The 25,920-nt window shown below is 43.7% G+C and overlaps 1 protein-coding gene across 4 annotated transcripts in view; it reads left to right on the top strand.

Annotated features, from left to right (window-relative positions):
- PCDH15 (protocadherin related 15) overlaps positions 1 to 25,920 on the top strand; it is a 358,337-nt gene that overhangs the window by 247,013 nt on the left and 85,404 nt on the right. For all 4 annotated transcript variants that reach the window (XM_068416522.1, XM_068416519.1, XM_068416520.1 and 1 more), the window contains 3 exons: positions 131 to 247; positions 13,538 to 13,678; positions 16,613 to 16,725. In XM_068416522.1, coding sequence (XP_068272623.1) covers positions 131 to 247; positions 13,538 to 13,678; positions 16,613 to 16,725 — 371 coding nt within the window. The remainder of the gene's footprint in view (positions 1 to 130; positions 248 to 13,537; positions 13,679 to 16,612; positions 16,726 to 25,920) is intronic.

Below are 25,920 nucleotides of genomic sequence, written 5' to 3'. Positions count from 1 at the left end.
AGAGACCACGAGTGGCAAATAGGCTTCCTAATGAGGAAGGAGTGATGGGTAGAATGTGAAAAAAACGGCTGTGAATGTGTCTGTAATTTTGTTCGAACTTCACAACTAAACTCTTAATTGTGTTTTGCAGGATATGAATGATTACTCTCCAGTATTTAGCAAAAAGCTCTACAGGGGAATGGTTGCTCCTGATGCAGTCAAGGGCACCGTTATCACGACCGTTTCAGCTGAGGATCAAGATCCTCCGGTAAGCAAAAAGGTTCTATTAATACTCTACACCCAAGAGGGAAAAAATCTTTAACCCTCATAAGTGACCCAACTCTCTCAACAACAAAGGTGATTATTATGAGTTTCACAGAGCAGTAACTCATGCATTTTTTATGCCAGCCTCTCCTTTGTCCTCCTGGACAGAGGCTGCATTTACAATGATTGTTCCTGAAGCTGGCAAATCAATGATACAGCTCCTTTCTGTCAGGAAGGTTTTTGGAAAGCTCTTTCTCCGACTGCACAGAGCAGATGAATAAGAGGAACAGGCAGGAAGGGAAGCTGTGCCTGCCTTTGGTACAGTTCTGCAGCTTAAAGAGGAAACAAACTACAACTTTGTAAGCTTGTCGCTTTCTTGATTTTGCAGTCATTGTGCATTTGCAGTCTGAGACATCCCAGGGTCGCCTGGAACCATCCAGCTCACCAGCCAGCCCTATTGGATGTGAAGTGTTTGAACCGAGTGCATCTGGTTTGGGGATGAGCAGTTTTATGTCTGCCACTGGCTTTTAGCACTGTTCCCTGGTGATGCACTTGATGGACAGAACTGGGCACGTATTTTTGACTTGTTAGCTATTCTGAAGGTTAACACCAATTGTTGTAATCAGAGGTTGATGAACACTGGTGACCAGATGATACACTGAGGACACTAAAAGCCAAAGATGTTCTGCCAACCAGGTTTAATTTTTAATTGTTAGTGTTTGGCACATTAAGGAGAATAATCCTCAGGGAGAAGAGTTCAGAGAGAATGTGCCATGCACATTAAAAGCTGATGGCAGTGCCTTGACACAAATCAACTGTCGCTTAGCTAAATATGCTACGTAGTAATTTATTTACCACCCAAGGACAGAAACGCTACAGCAGTGTTTCTGTAAGGACAGTCCTGCTATCCCTTTGTAGAAAGCCCTAACACACACAGGTAAGTAAATTCCCTCCAGGTGATACATATCAATGGGGTATTACTGAAGTTGGAGGCTTTTAAGGTAGTTATAACAGCTGAAGATCTGGACTATTGTCTGTTTGAAGTACATGAAAGACAGTAGTATCATCAAGTAGGTAATGGATAGCAGTAGTTATCAATTACTAGTGCTACAGGGTATTTAAGGAATGCAGCAGCAGAGGACAGACATTATGTGAGCAGTAAACAAAAGAAATGGAGAGACATGTACCTTAATGGCTAGTCTTGGAGAATTTGAATCACAGAATCACAGAGTGTTAGGGATTGGAAGGGACCTCGAAAGATCATCTAGTCCAATCCCCCTGCCGGAGCAGGATTACCTAGACCATATCACACAGGAACGCGTCCAGGCAGGTTTTGAATGTCTCCAGAGAAGGAGACTCCACAACCTCTCTGGGCAGCCTGTTCCAGTGTTCGGTCACCCTCACCGTAAAGAAGTTTTTCCTCATATTTATGTGGAACCTCCTGTGTTCCAGCTTGCACCCATTGCCTCTTGTCCTGTCAAGGGATGTCACTGAGAAGAGCCTGGCTCCATCCTCATGACACTTGCCCTTTACATATTTATAAACATTAATGAGGTCACCCCTCAGTCTCCTCTTCTCCAAGCTAAAGAGACCCAGCTCCCTCAGCCTCTCCTCATTAGGGAGATGTTCCACTCCCTTAATCATCTTCGTGGCTCTGCGCTGGACTCTCTCTAGCAGTTCCCTGTCCTTCTTGAACTGAGGGGCCCAGAACTGGACACAATACTCCAGATGCGGCCTCACCAGGGCAGAGTAGAGGGGGAGGAGAACCTCTCTTGACCTGCAGACCACACCCCTTCTAATACACCCCAGGATGCCATTGGCCTTCTTGGCCACAAGGGCACACTGCTGGCTCATGGTCATCCTGCTGTCCACTAGGACCCCCAGGTCCCTTTCCCCTACGCTGCTCTCCAACAGCTCTGTCCCCAACTTGTACTGGTACATGGGGTTGTTCTTGCCCAGATGCAGGACTCTACACTTGCCCTTGTTATATTTCATTAAATTTCTCCCCGCCCAACTCTCCAGCCTGTCCAGGTCTCTCTGAATGGCTGCGCTGCCTTCCCGTGTGTCAGCCACTCCTCCCAGTTTGGTGTCATCAGCGAACTTGCTGACAGTGCACTCTAATCCCTCATCCAAGTCATTAATGAATATATTGAATAGAACTGGTCCCAGTACCGACCCTTGCGGGACTCCGCTAGACACAGGCCTCCAACTGGACTCTGTCCCACTGACCATCACTCTCTGGCTTCTTTCCTTCAGCCAGTTCACAATCCACCTCACTACCCGATCATCCAGACCACACTTCCCAGTTTAGCTGCGAGGATGCTGTGGGAGACCGTGTTCCGTTCAAGAGCTCTCATCCTCAGCAGTTAGCAGCAAATAACTGCCCACGTTACAAGTGGAGTCGCTTCAGAGTGATCTGCCAGTGGAGAGCAGGGAGAACTGGCTGTGCATCACTGTTGGAACTGCATGATTTTTTGATTGCCACAGTAGAAATGTAAAATATTAAGTTGATTAGTCACAGTCCTACGGACCTGTCTCTTCCCCTTGCACCAGTACGTATTTGCTCCTAGCAGGTTTATCATACTGACCGTTGAGAAGAGTCTGCAGAAAAGGATGTTAAGGATCAGTGAAACTGGGCAAGAAGATTAATTTCTATTCCATTGAAATTTTGACATAAATGGGTTGGTGAGGATAGAAAAGATATAATTATTCATTGGTGCTCGAGGATCACTTTTTAACTTGGTTTTGTGCAGCTGGTATTTAATAGTATCTGTTGCCCTACAACAAGATGTTTTGGTCTCAGTAAAGTATTTGCCCATTCTGATACAAGCTCCATTTGATAATCCCTGGGTTTAATGTGGCTCAGATATCACTGAGATACTGGAGGAAACAAAATAGTTCAGAAACTGATTAACCTATATGTATTTATAAACAAATCGTAGTCCTGTGGAATGAGCATTTTCTAATGCAAAGTTATTTCACTTTTTCATTTAAATAAACCCAAACCCTTCTGAACTCTTTTCTTTTGTCTCATTTCTGTCACTATCACTTAAACAGTTAAATGTAGAAATGGGACACGGATAAGCTTGGGTGCTGTTCTGTACAGTGGGTAATAACAGCCATCTCTGGGTGGTGTGAGAAGGGCAGAATAAAAACCTGGCTGAAGTGCTTACGTCTCCCAGATTCCTTCCTTGTGATTTCCTTCCGTATTTATATGGGGTTATTTTATATGGGTTTGAGTGGTTTGTATTTGAAAGATATGGGGATTGCTCCTACTTCTGTGGAGAAATCAATGCATGGGTATGAGAGAGAGATCAAAACCACTGAGTGTGGGATCCTGTTTGTTAGAACAGGCATAAGTGTGTACGACAGTAACGTTAAGATTTTTATGAAGACTTAAAAATGAAGCTCCCCGTAGGCATTTAATGAATACAGTAGCCATAAAGGTTAGCCAAGTATGGAGAAAAGCTTTTAAAATAGTTTTTGAAAGTTGATATTTTATTTCACACTAATGGCTGATAGTTTTTACTTATAAAATAAAAGAGAGAGAAAACGATCAGGCATAAATGGCTTTGTTTCTTTTTCGACTGAGTGAACCTGTTTAGATGTTTTGTGCTACTGGCAAATCTGTATTTATTTGGAGCTGGGTTTGACATTAAGTGCTGTCACAAAGGATGTGATATGAATTCACCAGAAATTGTTTTAAAAAGCACACAACTGTTTCTCTGTTCAGCAAGAGTACCTTCCTCTAAACTTGCCTTAAGGGAAAGAATATTCTTAGTTATCATCATCAATAGTTTAGTTGTTTGGTTTGGGTTATTTTAACCTGGTGGAAGCTTATTTGCCCAGTACTAATACATCTATTTTATCGGTTCAGGAAAAGAAATACATATCTATTAAGAAAATAATTGTGGCTTTAAAATATGCCTGACTATCAGGGCAGGTCTAATAAGAGCCTAGCTAATTTGAAGTACCCAAGCCTGAATTTTTCTGTTGTCATTTTACAAGTAATGTAGACTATTCCCCTGTCAGCATTAAACTCTGCCCAGAATCAAAGTCAAGCTAGATTTTTTTCATCATCTGCAATAAAAGCTTTTCAGACCTAATCAGCTCTTCAGAGACTGCCCACAGTCTTCAGCAAATCCCAACTTTGCTCTGCATTGTGAAATTAATATGGATGGTATGAGAACACAGATTGAAATGCTCAGCACCTGCATGTGATTTCTCTGCAGATAAGGCAAATTAGAATTTTCCAACAGCAGAATGGCAGGTTTGGGGTAGGAAGGAGGTGTTGAATGGTGTCGGTGGAGTTTGGCACTCTCCATTTCAGCCCATAGGCACCATCCTCAGCCAATACTTCCTGTGAGCTGCTGGACTTGGGGCTATTGTGGTATTGTCCTGTTGTTCCTCCTAGTCCCTCAACAGCAAAGGTGACAACAGCAGTGACGAGCATGTAAGTGATAGAAAAAAATAAGGTTGACTGAAGTCAACGTTAATAAATCATCATATATCGGCAAGGATGCAGGTATTTTACCAACTGTCTTACTTTTTGACTGTGGAAGTGCTCATTCAGTGATGTTCCTGGGAAAAGATCATTTATCTGTGGCTTTTGACTTCTAAAGGACAAGTCATAAATATAAATGCAAGCATTAAATGGTCAGTGAGGGTGGTGTGGGTACAAAAAGTAACACAGGTGAAAAATGAGAGGTTGGAAAAGATTTGTGGCTTGGAGTTTTCTGGTTTACAGCAGCAGGGTATTTCCTGAGTGATTTAGGAACTTACAGCATATAGATATGGACGTGCCACGAGCGACTATTATATGCTTCCAGAAACAGTCACAAGGAGTAAGAGTGAGCTTTTTACTATTTGATTAATTTATTGGAGATGTACATTAAAAGTTATCTTGTTTTTCTTTAAAAAACTCCCCCCATCAAATCTCTGTGCAGGAAATTCTTTGCAACTTGGTGTATCTTACATGTATGAATATGTATATGTGTGAGTGAAGGAATGGCTGAGTCAGGAGGAAGACGTGTAATTATCTTAATTTAACTATATAAATCTGATGCCAAACATTAAGCCATCATTAGAATGCAACTGTTAGGATTGGTTTGGTTGCAAAAAAACATTGATTTCTGGTTGCTATTAACAGTTACTAATTAAAAAAAAAATATCTATGCTAGATTCAAACGCTCCCAAGTAGGTACTTGGTTAGGTTTTTATTTTGACCTGTGGATTTCAAAGTGGTCAGAGAACTCTTGGCCTGAAGGCGTAAGAGATCTCTGATAGTTACTCCTTCAGGCCCTTGGTGAAATGTCAATTAAAACATAGAAACGAGTGCTTTTCACTAAAGGCCAGAGCAGGATTTGAAGGGCTGTCTTGAGCAAATGTCAGTTTAAGTTTGTACCAGTTTCTCCTTTCCTTTCTTTTTCAGTTCGAATTGACTTTTTTGCAGTGACTGAGAATATAAATTATGTTTCAGAAGTTACTTTTACATTTGTTAAAAACACTCTAATACCATTCTGGTGATCAAAATCTGGTCAATTTTGATTTACAAGTGCTTCCTGGAATATCGTAAACCAACATATTGTCCTTTGGTTTCTTGGAACAATCCACAGTGTATTTTTCTACAGTTTTAAAATAGTTGTAAGGTATCTGACTTTTCAAGTTACTCAGCACATCCCGTAGTTGCTCAGCTTGTCTTTCCAGACACAATACAGGTAAAGGGTAAGAAAATACTAAGCAGAAGCAACAAAACCAGGCCACGGGAGCCAAAGGGCATTATGGTAATAGACTAGAGCCAAGGTTATGTGGCTGCCAAGGGAAAGCTTGAGTGCAGCTTTGATTCTTTCTACATAACTGGCATACCTTAGTAAAATCCAAATCTTCAATTTTGCAAACATTGCAGTTGAAATAGTTGAGAGAGACAGAAACTTTCTGTTTAGCATTTGAATAATCCCTTTAAGGTGGAAGTACTCATGTATACAAAGTATTATGTAGTGTAGAGATCTGAAAGAAGAGAGGGAGGTAGCTTTTAGACCAGTCGAGAAAAGCTGGACTGGTTGTATGGGGGGTAATTGTGAGGAAGAAGAGGAGTGAGGCATCACAGCCACTCTGCAAGTGAGCTCGAAGGGTGGTAACACCGTGTTAAGAGGCTGCACTGGGTAAGGTGGCAACAGCAGAGACAGTTGTGTGTCAAGGGTTTCCCTCGTGCATCATCTTGAGTTTTCCTTCCACAAGTGGTGTCCAGCTGGAGCTTAAGGACTTTGTCTGTTTATCTGGGGTTTCTTAGTATCCAGGAGAGGATTAGTTTAGGCTGTTGGACATCATAGTCAAGCGTCATGCTCAGGGCAAGTCTGGAGCCCTGTGCAGTGAAGCTGTGCCTCCCAAATGCGCTCGGACTTCCCAGGCACCAGGTGTGCAGAGTCACTCAAACAGGCTTTGCTGTATCCAGGTGGCCAAGAAGGCCAATGGCATCGTGGCCTCTATTAGGAATAGTGTAGCCAGCCGGTGTAGGGAAGTGATGGTCCCTCTGTACTGGGCACTGGTGAGGCCGCACCTTGAATCCTGTGTCCAGTTCTGGGCCCCGCACTTCAAGAAAGATGTTGAGGTGTTGGAGTGAGTCCAGAGGAGGGCAACCAAGCTGGGGAAGGGTCTGGAGGGTCTGACCTCCGAGGAACGGCTGAGGGAGCTGGGGGTGTTTAGCCTGGAGAAGAGGAGGCTCAGAGGTGACCTTATTGCAGCCTACAACTACCTGAAGGGAGGTTGTAGTGAAGTGGGAGTCAGCCTCTTCTCCCAGGCAACCAGCGATAGGACAAGAGGACACAGCCTCAAGCTTGGCCAGGGGAGGTTCAGGTTGGACATTAGGAAGCATTTCTTCTCAGCAAGGGTCATTAGCCATTGGAAGGGGCTGCCCAGGGAGGTGGTGGAGTCACCATCTCTGGATGTGTTTAAGAAAAGCCTGGACATGGCACTTAGTGCCCTGGTCTAGTTGCCATGGTGGTGTCAGGGCAATGGTAGGACTCGATGATCCCAGAGGTCTCTTCCAACCTGGTTGATTCTGTGATTCTGTATTTGTGTTGCCAGAGCTGCTCCAGTGAGTCCCAAATGGGTTTGACTTGCTGTATACACAGCGTAAAAACGTGCCTGAGTAATCCCAGACAGGAATATTATAAAACTGAGTGAGAAACTGGTTTTCCCCACTATTAAACTCCTTGCTTTGTTTCCTGGAAGAACTCCATGGACCCTAATTGAGTTTAGTTTCCCCACTGACTCTTTTGTGTTGAAGACAGTGATCTGACCAAAAGACAAAGTCAAAACTGGTGAGAGGTGCAAGCAGGTATCCTATGTGAGGTGTGTAACTTTGCAAGGGTTTTCTGTGGCTGGGAGACCACAGAAACACTGCATCTCTGCTGGAGGTGCCAGAGAAGTGCTTCTAGCAGCTAAGGTAGAAAAATATTTATTTTGAAGTGCTTTAGCTAACACAAATGTACACAGCTTCGTTTTTTCTCAGAGATATTTTCAAGTGTTTACAGGGAGAGATATGTGGAGTCCCAGAAGCCTGGACAAGTCTTTAGTATCCCCAGCCAGCATCTATTGCCATCTATTCTTTGGGCAAATAGATGATCCTTTGTAGCTGAAGAAGTCTGAAGCCGGTGTCAGGGTTGGTACAGATGCCTAAATCTCTCACTTTGACATTGATCAGCTTCTGAGAGAGTCCTCAGGGCTGCTTATAATATTTCCCCTCTCAGTGCTCAGTTTGAGGGCTTAGCTTTTAAAGAACGATGAGCTCTGCCTAAAAGCAGAGCTTCTTAAAATGTTTGAGGTGTGGCAAGTGAGAAACGCGTGGAAGCAGTGTCTAGACACCGCTTGGGCCATCTGGGGGAGTCACCATTTCTGCACTCAGCAGCTGTACGGAGACACACAGAATCACAGAATCAATGAGGTTGGAAGAGCCCTCTGGGATCATCGAGTCCAGCCATTGCCCTGACACCACCATGGCAACTAGACCATGGCACTAAGTGCCACGTCCAGTCTTTTCTTAAACACTTCCAGAGATGGTGACTCCACCACCTCCCTGGGCAGCCCATTCCAATGGCTAATGACCCTTGCTGAGAAGAAATGCTTCCTAACGTCCAACCTGAACCTCCCCTGGCGAAGCTTGAGGCTGTGTCCTATTGCTAGTTGCCTGGGAGAACACAGCTCAAACTGCTTTTAAACTGCCTCCCTCCTGCTGCTTTTCCATTCTCCATCTTGGGTTTTGATTTAACTTAAACTGAAAATAAATGCTAACCCATATTGTACATGGCCACCAAAAAAAAGGCATGGTATCTTTCTTTCCTACCCAAACTGATGTATAGTCTGAATTAAAATGACAGGGACAGTCACTTCGGGAGCAAGAGAAAGGGACTCTTGCAGCTCTGTGGAATGATCAAACCAAATGCACAGCAGAGCAATGGTTTGCCTTGAAATTTTAGAGGTCAAACTTGATCAGTCTCAAGATTGAGAAGGTTTTGGTGACGAGAAAGAGCTTTAAACTTGGATTATTTCCTGTTAAGGTACCAAAGTTTACAAATCTATTTTAAATGAGACTCTTGGGTGTGGAGGGATTAGAATGGTGGTTGCTTTTTGCTTGGCAAAGGGGCTACCTGTGATTACATTCAGCAGGTCTGTACAGATGGCCGTACGCCTACCTCAGTTATTCCGGGACACCTGAAATCATCCTTGGAGAGCAGAAGGGGAGAGTTTTCTTCACTGTGAACAGTGAAGAAAAACTGCTTTATTGCAATGACGTGGTGATGAAATATGCCAGATGATTATGACTATGTTCTCAAAGCTCTTAACCCTCCTAATATTTTGAAAGGAGAGTAGATGAGCTATTTGATAGATGCTCCGTTTGTTTGCTTTGTTTATCAGGAGGTGAATATTCCCAAGACTGATCTAACTTGAGGTGTTTGCTTTTCCTCTATATGCCTTTTTTTTGTATGGTTTATCACTGTAAAAGCTGGAATATTTCTTCTGTGGGCAATTCCCCCCTGCATATTCTGATTTTGTTGATTTGAAATGTCAATAGAACCAGATGCAGAACACTAATTTTAACGAGCAGCCAGCTTCCAGAGCTCCAGAACATCCAATTTAATGGTTTATCCAGGCTCGTAACACCTTGTAAGGTTTTTGTTCAATGGAGCCCTTTTGTCAAACTGAGAGTAATTGCCCTTATTGTTTTACAGGCACCCGCTAAAAGTAAAATGCGAACAGGTATTTAATTAGAGATTTTGCAGATATTTAATTGGAGATGAAAGTATTTTCAGGCAGTCCAGGGTTTGATCTTTTAAAAACTATTACTGTTGGATTTCATAGTGTCTGCTGGAGATTTGTATATGGGAAACATGCTGCAAATTCAATGAGTTCTGAAAGGAATTTTATCTCATGGCTTTAAAAGTTCATGTTCTTTTTGTGTTCAACTTGTTCTAGTTAATAATTCAGAATTTCCAGATTTAGTAATTCAGAATTTCAGGCCCTCTTGTTGAGTTACATACTAAACAATAAACCACTTCAAATATTAGAGTTTATATAAATGAATTTAGGGTAAATATACACGAGTGCACCATTCACAACCCATAGCTGGTGTAAGACCCACCAAAATCTTAGGATCACAGAATCATTTTGGTTGGAAAGGACCTTTAAAATCATCGAGTCCAACCATTAACCCAACACTGCCAAGTCCACCACTAACCCATGTCCCTCAGCACCACATCTACTCGTCCTTTAAATACCTTGCCTTCTGGGTGGTCTGCCCCATCTTTATTGGTTCCTTCACTTTGAGCATATTACAAAGAACATGTGCAGCCACCTGTAAAGTTTGGTTTTACCATCACTTTCCAATTGTTTTCATAGCACTAACTTTACAAAATTTGCCTTAGTGAACTCTTCACGATGCAAATCATTCAGATTTGCGTTGAAATCTACAGATGGAGATAATTTATTAAATTATAAAACTCCTTACTAGTTTCACATTTTATCACCTCACCATTTTTCCTGGCTTTCTTGCATTACAGTTTCTCTGCAACCTCTCTGTGTCCCATTGAGAGTTATCTTGACAGTGCACGTGTGCACCCTCCGTGGCCTCTTTGCCCAAGGCCTTCGTGTGCAGCCCGATCATCTAATGGGAGTGTTGGGGACATTTTCAGACCTGTCAGCTGTGTCACAAATGAATGTCATTTCCCCAGAGCAAATGGAAACTTAAGGAATTATACAGCAATAAAAGAAATAATTGAAGCTGGATGAGTTTGAGATCCAAGTTTCATATTAGTCTTGAACTCTCAGGAAAACTTTGGTTTGAGAGAATGAACGTGGTTGCTGCCAAGTACAATCCTTGCACTGTGGTTTATTTGAGAATATGATCTACTATATTCGAGTTTTGCTGCAGACATAGGAATGCATCTGAATTAATTTACAGCAGAGGCGAAAGATGATTAATATTTGAGATAATTAAAACTTGCTTCTAAATAGATTTCCCTGGGAAATCTCTCTGGAGATTTTTCTAATTACATTGGTGCCAAAATATAGTAAATAAAAAATAAATCCCTGTTCTGTTATTTTCAGAAATGACAGGAGAAAAGTGTGCTTGATAGTCATATCAGGAACAATAACCTGATGAGATTTTTGTTTATTTAATAACAAATTACCTGGTGTGTGCAGGTTTAATGATGATGATAGCTTTTAGTCTTCCAAGCAAATGTGAAGACCATTACTCTGAAATGAAAGAGAGTGGATTTGAGCAGGTAATTTCTTCTTAATTATAATGTTGAAGAAAAATGACTGAATCAGAGAATGCCAGGGGGAAAGGTGTATAATCACCTCTGCTATGCTGTGATCTCTGAAATTTCTCATGTTTTCAAGGATTTGCGCTCTTCAGTGTGCGTGGTCCTGGAAAGTACTTCTAAGTATTAACATGTTTTTTTCATATCTTACTTCACTAAACACCAAAAGGTGTCTGGCAGACCCAGTCCTGAATTATTAAAGGTGCTGAAGCTGACTGGCCAGCGGCACTGAAGCGGTGTACGGCCTAATAAACCCTTTTGGGGCTGGTTTCCTTGGAGGGCTCGAAGAGGCAACGGCCTCATCGCTGCTGTGGTTGCAGTCGTCTGGAGGAGCAGCAGGGCAAGTCTCCCCAGAAACTCGGTGAATGTCTCGTTGCATCCAGCCCTGCCTCACTTCCCTCTACGTGCAAGGTGTTACATGCACAGGGTTTTACGGGGAGGAAGGCTGAGGTGGCCTGGCTGCCTCGTCCTCTGACTTACTCTTCGAGTATTAGACTTAGGTATTCTTGTTCTTTTAACAGCTGTAATATTGCTACCACCAATTAAATTCATACAAGCTACCTCTAATTTTTAATTCAAATAAATATTCTTTGCTGAAGAGTCACTCTTCTCACATTGAAGTATGGTTTATTCATTGAACAGTTCTACTACTCATCAGAAGTTAACGTGGCAAAATCTTGACACCGTTACACAGCTCTGTAGCGTGCATTAGCGTGATGTAAAATACTCGTGCTAAATCCATTCTAGTAAAGCTTTTAGTTTAGACTGTTTTGACTGAGCATTTCAGTGCGTTTCTGTTGTATCAACAAAATGTTGATACGATTTAGTGCGCCTAAACCACTTTTGCAGCTGGTTCTATTGCTGTTTAGAGAAGTAAATTTCCTGTTTCTTCGTAATTAGTAGCTGACATGGTACACTGACTGTATTCTCAATAACAACAAAGCAGCTTTATACCACGTTATTGAATACAGATGAAAACTACCAGTTCGCCATTAATGACACTGTGGGCTCTGATATTTTGTCTGTTTAAAGACAATGGTCAAAACCTAATCTGAGGTCTAGACTCAGAGGCATTAAGAAACTGAAATCATGCTGATGATAGGACCTGAATTTCTAAGTGCTTCTCTGAATCTACTCTCAAATATATTTAGCAAATAACCCAGTTTAAATTTTTTGAAATGTCCCAAGTGTCCACACATCCAGGTAACACAGACTTTGGTCTGCTGAAAAATAGTTATTCATATATCAGTGTGCAAAAAAAAACCCTTTCTTTGCTTTAAACCCCTTCTTTGATGCCCCTTTGTCTTACAGCTCTTGAGTACGTAGTTTATATCCGTGCTGACTTCGCTGCTTTAGTAACCTGCTGCTACGCCACCTTGTAATCTCTGAAAACAGTGGGTTACTATCAATAGTAGTGAAGGGGCACTCGCTGAGAGTGGCAGTAACCTGTTCAAATCTAATGTCTCCCAGACATCCTCTGTAAGCAGTCTGGTACAATTCATCTCATCCGAAAAGAGGTTGGGTGATTCCTGCCAGAAGTGTCAGCAGCTTTTCAGTGAGGGGGTGCCAGGGACCATCCTGCTGCTACCAGAGAAGTTCCTCAGGCACACAGAGGAAAGCAGAGCCAGGGATGCTACCAGAGAGTGGTGGGACTGTGGAAATTCCAGAGACAACCACTGTCACCAGTTCTGCTTTTTGGACTTGATAGATCCCACAGGTCAGCGCGAGCTGCCAGGGCCCTCCTGTCTCTCCAATGTGGGACCAGCTGCCTCTTAGGCTGGGCTTACAGGCACGGTGTTACTCCACGTCCTCGGAAGGTCCCTGGAGGGTGATTGCTGGAATGGGATCATTGGAATATAATGGATACTTTAAGAGACTTCATTCTTCACAATAAATGTTATTATTTAGATCAGTTAGATCAGGTAAACAGCCTTCTGTTAGAAAATGCTGAGTTACTGCTCAGAAAAATTCATCTATTGTACCCTCTGGCAACGCCTCTTCTGATTCCCCTTTGGATTTGGTACCTTTGGGTGCACGTGCATGCAGACACTTCGTGACCCATGCGTGGGCTGTGTGTGCCTGTTCCTCGTCATCAGAACAGGGCTTGAACAGCGGGAGGGTTCGTTATGCGGCTCCTTAAAATCATTTTGCAAAACTGCATTTTCTGTGATCGCTGGTAGGAAAAAGGTATATTCTCCTTCTTGTTTTCTGATCTTGTACTTCGAGTCAGCTCTGATATCGAATAGTAGGTGGCGTTGGTGATGCTCAGCCTCCCGCTGAGAGGCAGAAGCCCTCTGTTACAGGTGGGGAGGGCCACGGGTGATGCTCCGGAACAATCCCAGTTATGAGGAAGACAAACAGCAAGTTTTGTTTGTGAGGTTTTGTTTACCAATGTTGCATTTTAATCCTTCACTAACTTCATGAGATGTGTGAAAATACAAAAACATGTCAGTTGCTTTGGTTTTGCCTTACAGGGCACACCAGCAAGTCGAGTCCGATACAAAGTCGATGTTGTCGAGTTCCCTTACAGTGCCAGCATTTTTGACGTGGAAGAGAACTCAGGACGTGTAGTAACCCGAGTAAATCTAAATGAAGACCCGAGTACGGTGTTTAAGGTATGAACTCACAGAGCTATATGTTGTTGGTAAACGTTGCCTGCGTTTGATGGAATTCCTTTTACAGAATCAATCAGGTTGGAAGAGCCCTCTGGGATCATCGAGTCCAACCATTGCCCTGACACCACCATGGCAACTAGACCATGGCACTAAGTGCCATGTCCAGTCTTTTCTTAAACCCCTCCAGAGATGGTGACTCCACCACCTCCCTGGGCAGCCCCTTCCCATGGCTAATGACCCTTGCTGAGAAGAAATGCTTCCTGATGTCTAACCTGAACCTCCCCTGGCGAAGCTTGAGGCTGTGTCCTCTTGTCCTGTCGCTGGTTGCCTGGGAGAAGAGGCCGACTCCCACTGCACTACAACCTCCCTTCAGGTAGTTGTAGACTGCACTAAGGTCACCTCTGAGCCTCCTCTCCTCCAGGCTAAACACCCCCAGCTCCCTCAGCCATTCCTCGGAGGTCAGACCCTCCAGACCCTTCACCAGCTTGGTCGCCCTCCTCTGGACTCGCTCCAACACCTCAACATCTTTCTTGAAGTGCGGGGCCCAGAACTGGACACAGGATTCAAGGTGCGGCCTCACCAGTGCCGAGTACAGAGGGACGATCCCTTCCCCAGACCGGCTGGCTACACTGTTCCTAATAGAGGCCAGGATGCCATTGGCCTTCTTGGCCACCTGGGCACACTGCTGGCTCATGTTTAGCCGGCTGTCGATCACACCCCCAGGGCTCTTTCCGCCGGGCCGCTCTCTAACCACTCTTCCCCCAGCCTGTAGCGCTGCAGGGGGTTGTTGTGGCCCAAGTGTAAGACCCGGCACTTGTTCTTGTTGAACCTCATGCTGTTGGTCTCAGCCCATCTATCCAACCTGTCCAGATCCCTCTGTAGGGCCTTCCTACCCTCCAGCAGATCAGCGCTCCCACCCAGCTTGGTGTCATCTGCAAATTCACTGAGGGTGCACTCACTTACTTTTACCTTTGTCTTTCTCTGTGTTGCTTTATATCGCATAGAAAGATGTAGAATTTTTATTTTGTTTGTTTCTTTGCTTCCTTAATTTCTTCCTGGCACGCGTTTCGTGCCTTTTTAATTTCAGAAGCATCTTGAATGGATGTGATTGCTACTGTTAGGAGGGCAGAAGAAACGGGGGCAGCTGAAGGAAACCTCATTTTTTGACAGTTACCTTGCTGATCTCTTTGTTTTCAGCAATTTTGTGAGAGCTTTGTAAGAATAGCGAGGTTTCTTGTAAAGAAAGTTACTGCACAGTTGGATAATTTGGGGCTGCTTGTTCACAAGTGCTGCGATGTAAAAGCATTGGCTTTAAGGAGACTGAAATTACTGTTGTGTTGTTGCTGTTCCTGAAAAGTCTCAAAATGAGGATTAAAGAGGTTTATTTGCATACTTTTCCATTCTAAGGAGTAGAGCTGTCCCCTTCACTGTTTTCCACTTCCAAGTGTCCCATCAAGTGCTACTGTGAGCCTGGGTAGCACTGTAGTGCTGCCACTGGTTTAGGAGCTTAGGACAGTGCTAATTTGAGTCCTTTTCAGTTTTTAACTAACACAGTAGAACTCCAAGGGGAAGAGAATTATCTCCTCATTAACATCACCAGAGCGTAGCTTTTCTGTTGCGCTTTTTATTTTTACTTCTCGCTAATTATTTTGTGTGACTGTTTTCTGAAGCTGTGATACATAACACGCAGGCGATGTGCACATGGACATGGAGCTACATTTCTCTATGAAGACTGCTCTATATTAGGGCAGACCAGTGATAAATTTAGCAGAGCATTACTTTTCAGAAAATATGGATACGTAGGGAAGAAGCACAGAAAAGGCTCCAGAAATCAGTCATGTAGAGACTTGGAGTTGGTATTTGCATCTAGACCGTTGGGCTTGTGTCAGCCACTGAATCTTCTATGAATTTTTCCAGTCAATTTTTAACATACTCGTACTTTCTGCAATTATGATATCTTGCACTGGTGAGTTCCCTAATATATTGGCTGAAAAAATGCCTTCTTTCATTTTAAGCTGTCTCTTCACCGACCTGTTCTGTGAATAGCTTGAGCTCGCAGAAATGAGTTGAAAACCCTTTGCTAGAATGAGGTGCTGACCTGCTCCATCTGGTGACCTCCTGAAATAAGGACAAATTTAGAGAGAGAGGCAACTGGAAAATTGTTCATTACTCCATCTTCAGTGGGCTGCTCTCTCATCCTTTTCCTCGCAGATAGCTTACTTTCATATGAAAGTTGAAAACAGGTGAACCTGTTTGTCCCAGCAGACAAGCACAGATTAAATAAATGAATAGACATGAGTTAAGATAAGATAAGCAAAAGATTTATAATAGGCCGCCTTTGGAGAAGGTCTTCTGGTCTTGTCCATGTTTTAGCATACAGAGGATCTCTTAAGAGGTTATTTTTTGGGGTGGTGGAAGGTAATGTTAATTTTTTTGTTTTGATATCAGACCTCAGTTGTAGATATTGTTAGCACCCCAGAGTTCTTACCTAGCACTTTTTCTGCGTGTTTTATTGGGAGTTACAGGTGGTTTTTCAATGAAAAATGTGCCCAAGTAGAGCTGAGCTATATATCGTTAAAGAAGTTGGAATTGATTCTGGAGTTCTGAGTAAGGACAGTCTGTGGTTAGATGTGGAGGGAATCCCATAAAAAACATACTTGAAGCTGGCACTATGTTTTTGAGAGGTATTTGTAGAAGACTGTTGTATTTGAGTTCCAGTTTACTGTGTTCCTGTAAATTTTCTAGCAGATGGTTCAACTTGTGGATGACTGTCACCTTTTTCCTCTATGTTTTGTTCTTGTACAATGTGTGATTTGCAGTGAAAGAAAATCTCATCTGACTTGTTAGACCCTGAAAATACAAGAAATATTGTTGCAAGTCAACCTATAAAATGTTCCTGCCTATACTAAGAGTGTTTTTCTGTGTTATTTACAGCTAGTGGTCATTGCCTATGATGATGGGGATCCTGTGAAGTTCAACACCACTACCGTAGAAATTGCTGTGCTGCAGCCTTCGGTAATTCCACGGTTTACGCAGGATGAATACAGGTAAAGCATTTATTCATTCACATGACAACTGCTATTTCTTAAGTTGAAATAAGTTCCTGTTTGAATGCTAGTCTGAGATACATGGGCTACGAAAATACTCTGTTGTCAGTGTGGAAGTGCTTCCCCTGCATATACTTCTGCACCTTCTGCTGTTTGCTTTGGCTCACGGAAAGAAATAAGACACAAAAATAAGGTTAGAACCAAAGTACCAAAAACCTTGTGTACTTAGAGCTGATAATGTATTTGCTGATCTTAACTCTTCTTTAGGAAATAGAATTGAATGCTGCTCTGAGGGGAGAGCAGTCAGTGCTCAGGTCCACCAGAAGCACGACTGTGTGAAATTACATGCAGGACTTTTTTTGCAGCACTCCCATTTGACGAAGTGAGGGTGGCAAAAGACTTTAGAGTTGCTTCTTTCTCTTAGCCCCAAGTTATTTGGCAGCCAGCCGTTCCCTGATCATGCAGACAGTGGTGCGGTTGTACCATCTTATCTTTTCAGTTGGAGACAACTATTTCTGGCCTGTAGGTGACAATGACAGTGAGAAGAGGTTTATTTGAAATTATCCTCTCAGAAGCTGTTGAAAATGTCAGTCATGGATAAACAGAAAATTTTGTGCATTAAAATTGTAGCTGGGATCATCAGGGCTCGGGGTTAAGTTTCCTCCAGACTGAGTGTGTTTTGATCCTGTACACCATTCATGTGGGACATGAGAGACTTCAAACTTGACCTCTTTGCTGTTACACATGCAGATGATAGTTATTATTACTACAGAGTCATGTATTGATAAAGTTTACCCTCTGACAATTTAATAAAATCAACCCCATTTTATTAAAATTAAGTTTAAAAAAAAAAAAAGTGGTGCACAGGCTGTTTGTTAAATTTTGTTACAGAGAATGTGGTCATAAATGGTTTCTGGCATCTGTACAGCAATAGGCAGTAACAGGATCAATGCACACGGCCTCCTGATATCAGGTGGTTACAGCCTTGCTGCAGTACGTGCTCTTGATTCAAACGTAGCGACATGATCAGTATCAGAATACGACAGGTTTTGTAGATGTATTTTCAAAACTAAGTCCTGCAGGAAATCAGAAATCGGATGGAACATGATTGGCTTCAGTAGACCCTAATGAGAGGACTTGCTCAGCTATTTGAAGGTGTAATTTAGGTAATGTAGCAAAAGGAGAACCTTTAAATAAAAACGTTTCCATTTGTTTCTGTAATTTTGGATATCATGTGAAAGCATGCAATTTCTGAATAATATTTAAAACCTTTCTGTAATAAGCTTAACCTTCTGTGTTACTACTTTCAAGAAAAAATTGCAGGTCCTCTTTGTGGACACAGGTCCTCTTTGTGTAGCTGTGAGGGAAAAAAAATGTGTAGCTATGTTCAACAGAAATCATAGAATGGAGTCGTAGAACGGTTTGGGTTGGAAGGGACCTTAAAGACCATCTAGTTCCAACCCCCTGCCACAGGCAGGGACACCTTCCACCAGACCAGGTTGCTCCAAGCCCCATCCAACCTGCCCTTGAACACTGACAGGGAGGGGGCAGCCACAGCTTCTCTGCGCAACCTGGGCCAGGGTCTCACCACCCTCACAGCAAAGAATTTCTTCCTCAGATCTCATCTCAATCTCCCCTCTTTCAGTTTAAAACCATTCCCCCTCATCCTGTCACTCCATGCCCTTGTAAAAAGTCCCTCTCCAGCTTTCCTGTAGGCCCTTCAGGTACTGGAAGGTGCTAGAAGGTCTCCCCGGAGCCTTCTCTTCTCCGGGCTGAACAGCCCCAACTTTCTCAGCCTGTCTCCATAGCAGAGGTGCTTCAGCACCTTTTTTTTTCAGAAAGACATGAAAATGTGACAATTATGAGACCTTTCCAAGATATTCCACATTTGGGGTAAATTACAGAAGCTAATTCATGTGGCCTTGGGAGCCAGCCCGGGGACTGGAGCAGTGAAAGAGACTCTTCACTGCTAGGGGCGCACTTAGTAATGCACTTTGTTTCTTTTTCCTTTTATAACTTCACTCCAAATGACCTTCACCTTTAAGGTGCTTGTCCTTGAGTCTGATCTGGTGACAACCGTGATCCCGAGCAGTGTGTTTTGGGAGAGGCTACAATGCAGCCGCAGTGCTAGACCACTGGGGCTGAGTCCAGCACAAGCCCAGCCTCAGGAGCCCTTGGAGCACTCCTGATGTAGAAGAGGGATCTTGCAGTTCTTGCGTCAACCAACACAGCGTCTGGCTTTGCAGGATTGTGAGAAGAGGCTTTAAGGTTGAGGAGCACAGGCAGAGTTTGCATTGCCTTCTGAAAAATGAACGGAGCTCGCACTTCCTTGAGCTCCAGTTTTATCCCAGGAGATGCGAACTTTATTTCACTACAATGAAGAAAGCTTGAAGTAAAAAATGGCTCATATCCCCTAATACCCTGCCTGACAACTGAATAGCTGGTGTTATCTTCTCCTCCTTGTGAACTCATCAGGATTAGCTGAATAGCCTAGTTTCTCTTTCCAAAGACGTGGCACGACTCCATTCTTGGTGAATTCTTTGTAAAAAAACACTTAAAATCTTTTGGGGGCACATTCTTCAACATCAGAAATTAAATGAAAATAACCCCAAAACTTTCTGATTCATCTCTGAGGCTCTCTCAGACATTTTGGTGCAGGACTAGTTTTGATGTTGAGGTGTTGGAGCGAGTCCAGAGGAGGGCGACCAAGCTGGGGAAGGGTCTTGAGGGTCTGACCTACGAGGAACAGCTGAGGGAGCTGGGGGTGTTTAGCCTGGAGAAGAGGAGGCTCAGAGGTGACCTTAGTGCAGTCTACAACTACCTGAAGGGAGGTTGTAGTGAAGTGGGAGTCGGCCTCTTCTCCCAGGCAACTAGCGCTAGGACAAGAGGACACAGCCTCAAGCTTGGCCAGGGGAGGTTCAGATTGGACATTAGGAAGCATTTCTTCTCAGCAAGGGTCATTAGCCATTGGAAGGGGCTGCCCAGGGAGGTGGTGGAGTCACCATCTCTGGAGGTGTTTAAGAAAAGACTGGACATGGCACTTAGTGCCATGGTCTAGTTGCCATGGTGGTGTCAGGGCAATGGTTGGACTCGATGATCCCAGAGGGCTCTTCCAACCTGATTGATTCTGTAATCATGAAGATGATTAAGGGAGTGGAACATCTCCCTTATGAGGAGAGGCTGAGGGAGCTGGGTCTCTTTAGCTTGGAGAAGAGGAGACTGAGGGGTGACCTCATTAATGTTTATAAATATGTAAAGGACAAGTGTCATGAGGATGGAGCCAGGCTCTTCTCAGTGACATCCCTTGACAGGACAAGGGGCAACGGGTGCAAGCTGGAACACAGGAGGTTCCACATAAATATGAGGAAAAACTTCTTTACGGTGAGGGTGACTGAACACTGGCACAGGCTGCCCAGAGAGGGTGTGGAGTCTCCTTCTCTGGAGACATTCAAAACCCGCCTGGACGCGTTCCTGTGTGATATGGTCTAGGCAATCCTGCTCGGGCAGGGGGATTGGACTAGATGATCTTTCGAGGTCCCTTCCAATCCCGAACATTCTGTGATTCTGTGATTCCTCAGGTTTTCAGGGATTGTCACACTCTGCAAACTGCACTTTGTGTTTGGTTTCTTGACAGTGATGCAAGCTGAAACTGGCAGGTTTCATATAATCTTATTTTTCAGTTGACGTAGTATATCTTTAGGGTAAGTGTCAGCATGGAGTAACGGTGCTGCTTGCAAAACGATAAACTGTTGGATGTGGATCCTCGAATTTCCGAGGGACTGAGAATTAGTGGCTTTTGAGTGGATCAGTATTGATCTTTGCTTGCATAATTATCATAATCTGGATGATTCCAGCATTTTTTTCTAGCTATTTTATAAACTTCGTTTCTGTGCATTTAGAAAAAGTCACAGTTGACCAGTTTTACAGAATAAAGCTGCCTGCACAGTTGCAGCATGTATTACAAATCAGAAATAAAGACAAAAAATAAGAGAGGGGGGACCAGATGGCGCGATCAAAAAGGCATAGCCGCGTTAGAGCGGGAGATAAAAGTGCAGCTCTGCCTTGAGCTGGTGGGCTGGCAGCTCTGCGCTCTCCCAGAAGTACACCAGCACATGGGGGTCTCTGCGTGGAGTCCTGTTCATACCAAGGAAGGCTTTGATTGATCATTATCCATGTCTTAAAGTGTCTTCCACAGGAGGCAGCAGGCAAGTAGATGAGAATCACAGATTTGCATTTTATTCACTGGCTCTCCCTGTGCACTTTTCTGTAATTTGGAGCAAATTAATTAGTCTCTTTGTCCCCCCACCTTCTTTGTTTGGATTGTAAATTACACTGGAGACTTCGAAATGCTGCTGCGCTAGACATATAAAACGGCAAAGGGAACCTGGGGGCTCTGGGAACCATAAAATACAATATGGAGGAGTTGCTTTATGACAAAATATAGTTCGTTCCTAATGACTGAGATAGATGACCACTAAAGTACATCAGAAAGATACCAGCTGCGACCAGTCTTCTGGTGGGAACTAGCAAGTCAAGACCAAGCATGGCAGCAACCTGGGTGGACCATGCTTTAGGATGTCCCTCCTCCACGCACTTGCACCCTGGTAGAAGGGGAGCAGCAGCATCCAGCAGGTCCTAGAATCACAGAATCATTTTGGTTAGAAAGGACCAACCTTTGGTTGGATCATTGAGTCCAACCATTAACCCAACACTACCAAGTCCACCACTAAACCATGTCCCTGAAGTCTGCGTGATCTGGTCCAGCGGCTTGTGAAGGTGCCACCCCAGGGGCTTGCAGGCCATTATCGTAGTTAGTAAGGGCCAGGTGGTCCACGCCTAGTGCTCCTTGCACGTGGCCACCTTCTGGGGGCACCGACAGACTGCAGCTCCCACAGATCTCGCTCTCTAGTGCATCCTTAGGTGTGAGCCTACCTCAGCTGGTGCTGCAGGCTATCCCGGTGCTCTGAGCCGGGATCTTCATTCTGAAGCTGCAGAGTTTAACTGCGTTAGCAATGTGGATCTTTCTCTACTTGGATCCTTGTCTGTCCTTGTCATGGATATTAAATATGACTTTGAGAGAGCTGACAGCAGCAGCGCCTGCTGAATAAAGTGTTTTCCAAACCAAGCATTTTTTGCATGTTCCACAAAAACGCAAAGTGTGAAGAGGCGAAAATCAAGAAGCATCAAAGGCCTGTAACATGCAGGCGTGTAATTGCAAATGGCTAGTCCACCTCTGAGCCCACTTGACCTCTTGCTGCCAAGGAAGGACACTGCTGCTGATGCTCTTCTCGCCCCATCTCCCTGCGGGGTGGTGGGCAGCGAGTTGGATTTTGCTGGTTCTCCAAAGCACTGACGGCAGAGGGAGACACAAGCACCCACAGAATCACAGAATCAACCAGGTTGGAAGAGCCCTCTGGGATCACCGAGTCCAACCATTGCCCTGACACCACCCTGGCAACTAGACCATGGCACTAAGTGCCATGTCACAGAATCACACAATCAACCAGGTTGGAAGAGACCTCAGGGATCATCGAGTCCAACCATTGCCCTGACACCACCCTGGCAACTAGACCAGGGCACTAAGTGCCATGTCCAGGCTTTTCTTAAACACCTCCAGAGATGGTGACTCCGCCACCTCCCTGGGCAGCCCCTTCCAATGGCTAATGACCCTTGCTGAGAAGAAATGCTTCCTAGTGTCTAACCTGAACCTCCCCTGGCGAAGCTTGAGGCTGTGTCCTCTTGTCCTATCGCTGGTTGCCCGGGAGAAGAGGCTGACTCCCACTTCACTACAACCTCCCTTGAGGTAGTTGTAGACTGCACTAAGGGCACCTCTGAGCCTCCTCTTCTCCAGGCTAAACACCCCCAGCTCCCTCAGCCATTCCTCGTAGGTCAGACCCTCCAGACCCTTCCACAGCGTGGTCACCCTCCCCTGGACTTGCTCCAACACCTCAACATCTTTCTTGTTTCAACCCAACCTAATGCACGGGGCAGTTGTCAGCAGTGTATGGACAAGGCCTGGGCTGCCACTGCCTCTCTCCAGCCGAGGTGACAGCCTGGAGAGCAAGGGCCTGGGGGTGCTGGGCACAGCACGGCGATGAAGAAAGGGGTGCTGGCACACGGCATGTGAGACTTTCTGCATCACTGCCCAGACCAGGCTGTGGCCGTTCTCACAGTCTGTTAAGGTTTTTAATGCTGACTTTGATCTCATTGTGCTTAGTGCTGGCAAAACAGCCACGCCTCTGGCAATAAATCATTTGGGAGAATCAAACCAGCTCTTTGGAGTGCTCCTTTCCCAAGCTGTTATTTCTCTTGCCCTGACAGCTCCACCCACATCACCTCTTGATTGAATTGCAGAGCAAGTAATTGATCCAGAAGTTTCCATTTCTTCCAAACAGGTAATGGCAGCACTTTCATTTCTTAATTAACAGATCATAATTAGTAGTGCTACGGAACAGTGAAGACCAGATGTGAAGTGAACCTCAGATGAATATAAAGAGATTATTTTTTTTTAACAAGCCTGTCCTCTTTATGAGTACGTTCTCATTTTAAAAAAGTAAAAGTTCAAAGGGACTTGGGATCTTTTTCTTATTTTGTTAATTAATAAATACCACATCCTCTGCAACTCGAAGGTCATCGCTAATAGCAATGTGCTGCCGTAGCAGGAAATGAAATGTTAACCGAAAGCAGCATCGTTGGCTCCTAATTATTGCCTGTGGGCACATTAAACAGGTGTTCAGCCATTGCATGGCAGAAAAAGGAAACGACTGGAAACTTCTAGCTTCTGTTAGCATTGTATTATAGGTCCCCAACCTGTTGGAAAATCTGTGTCCACTTGTACGGTAGTCTGAAGTTTGGTTCCAATTTATAGGGAAATATATGAAGTTGCAAATTGGAGGATATTGCTTGATGTAAATGTAGCGTGGCGTTTTATTTCTCTACCAGCAGCAACACTCTGCTGTGAGAATGTGTTCTGGTTAAAGAGTGAGATTTTGTGACATGTGGACCTCTCACTCGCTTAGTAGAAGATGCAATATAATGTTTTCCACTTAATTAAATCCATCAACACTGTAGGCAGATATCATCCAAGCAAATCGTTATGTATTGTAGGGTTTCACAAAACAGGATTACTGAGGCACATCAGGAGTCAGCTGGAAGTTGTATTCCAAGAGGCTTTTCCCAGTTCTGGTTTGCTGTTGTTCAGTCAGTTATTCCCGTTGTGAAATGGGAAATGGGGAACCCTGCACAGAGGCACTGAGGGTATGGGGGAGTATTTCATGTCTGAAATCTCTCTCATTCGGTGCCGCCTTCAAAAAGGCGCCGGTCGGCACAGAACAGCATCCGCAGTACTGGGAATGTCCGAGGCCTCGTAGGAGCAACTGTGCTTTTCTTATCATGAGTAGCCTACTAAGTCAGTCATCCTTCTTTACAGTGCGTGAGAGAAAATACAAGTATTAAGAGAAATGAGTTATGTTAGGGAGAGGAACAGCTTAATCTATACATGTGTTAAAAAATGAGGAATGGTAAATTCTCTTGAGAAATGAGGACAGCAGATGAGAATGTCCTTTGTTCAAACCCAAGAGCAAGACAGGGGACAAAAACCCAAACCATGTACAGCAAGGATTTGGAAGGGAAGGCAACATTTTGGGGTTGCAGGCAACAGTGAGGTTCCCAGAGCTATTTTCTTCCTGATTTCTGACATGTCACTTTGAGAAGTAATTTAAGACTCACAGAATCATCTTGGTTCGAAGGGACCATTAAGATCATTGAGTCCAACCGTTAAGTCATAACTTGTTTCCTCTAAGTAAAAGGGCGTTATTCGGGGAATCAAGGTGCTTCCTAAATGAAACCATGTGCCAAAGTGGCAGGATATAAACTTCTGCCTTAGATGCAGTTGGTTTTTCATCAGGCTGCTCGTGAGCTGTATTTCTTTAAGCCTCTGTTTACTTGAGGTTTATTTTTTCCTTTCTATTAGAGCTCACTGCCATTCAAGTAGTGCTCACTTAGGGGGTCATTTCCCCCTTGTAACAGGAGTGCACAGGGGTTTAGTTTTGTCCCTCAAAAGTGTTTTGCTTAACGATGGTATATTAAGAGCATCCATTTGGGTAATCCTTTTCCCGGGATATCCATGTCTTACCGCTGCTTCTCCTGCCTGTAAATGGAATTTACATTTATATTTTATGAATTAAAGACATGAAAAAGAGTCAAATACCACTGGCAACATTTTTGATGCAGCATTTCTGTGGGTGGGGTGGGGGGGAAATAGTCAATGTTCTCAAACTGTAGCTAGAGGAATAATGCATAGGTTCCAACATGCATTTTTAATTTCCCTCACATGCCAGTGGCAGCTTGGCTTGAGGAAAATAATGTGTGATTTTGCCTTTGGGATCGATGTTTTAGGGTAGTGTTCTCCTGGTGCTTGTTGTAATAACAAATAAGAAAGCACACTTTAGCGTGTGGTTATAAAAGTTGGGGTCAGGGCTTTCAACACCATGTTGCAGGTTAATGAAATGTAGAATTACGTCACTCTGGGAATGTGAATATAGAATAGAAATAATGCAAAAATGTAATATTTCTATAAAAGATAAATAATATTTTATTTTATTTTATTTAATAAAAGCCTGTCGGCTTTCGGTGGTGTGTTACGAGAGCGCAAAGCCACAGCATTATCCGTGGTCTTAGAACTGATCCTGTCAATACCCATCTGACTGACTCAAGTATGTGTGTCCTACATTATGCTTCCTGGGAATTCTTTCTTTTCATTTTTTTGCTTCTGTGGTAATCCTGACAGAAATGTTCATGTCTTCATGCCCTTAGCTTTAATTTAGGAAGATTGGTGGGATCACACCAATGCATTACGCCTGATGACAGAGAGTTGACGGGAACAAAATTTGACATCTTGTTTAAAAGATAACAGGTTATGACAGAGGCTCACTGTAACCATGTCCAGATTCCCTTGTCATCTGTCTTAGAGATAAATACCATCAGAAGGTCAGAATGTCTTGAACTCATTTGAGAATTGAGACAGAAAGTGAGAATATTAAGTACAGTAAGGAGTACGTGATACTTTTCAGGATAAACTGCTTGAAAAACACCTCTAATTGAGAAGAAAATACTCTTTTCCTGAAAAAAAGCATCACTGTCTCTGTCAAACTGTTCAGATTGTTACAGTTGCACATGCTAGAAACTGAAAATTTG

This window comes from Nyctibius grandis, chromosome 20, assembly GCF_013368605.1.
Source record: "Nyctibius grandis isolate bNycGra1 chromosome 20, bNycGra1.pri, whole genome shotgun sequence".
Classification (NCBI taxonomy): domain Eukaryota; kingdom Metazoa; phylum Chordata; class Aves; order Nyctibiiformes; family Nyctibiidae; genus Nyctibius; species Nyctibius grandis.
This window is presented reverse-complemented; position numbering and strand designations above follow the sequence as displayed.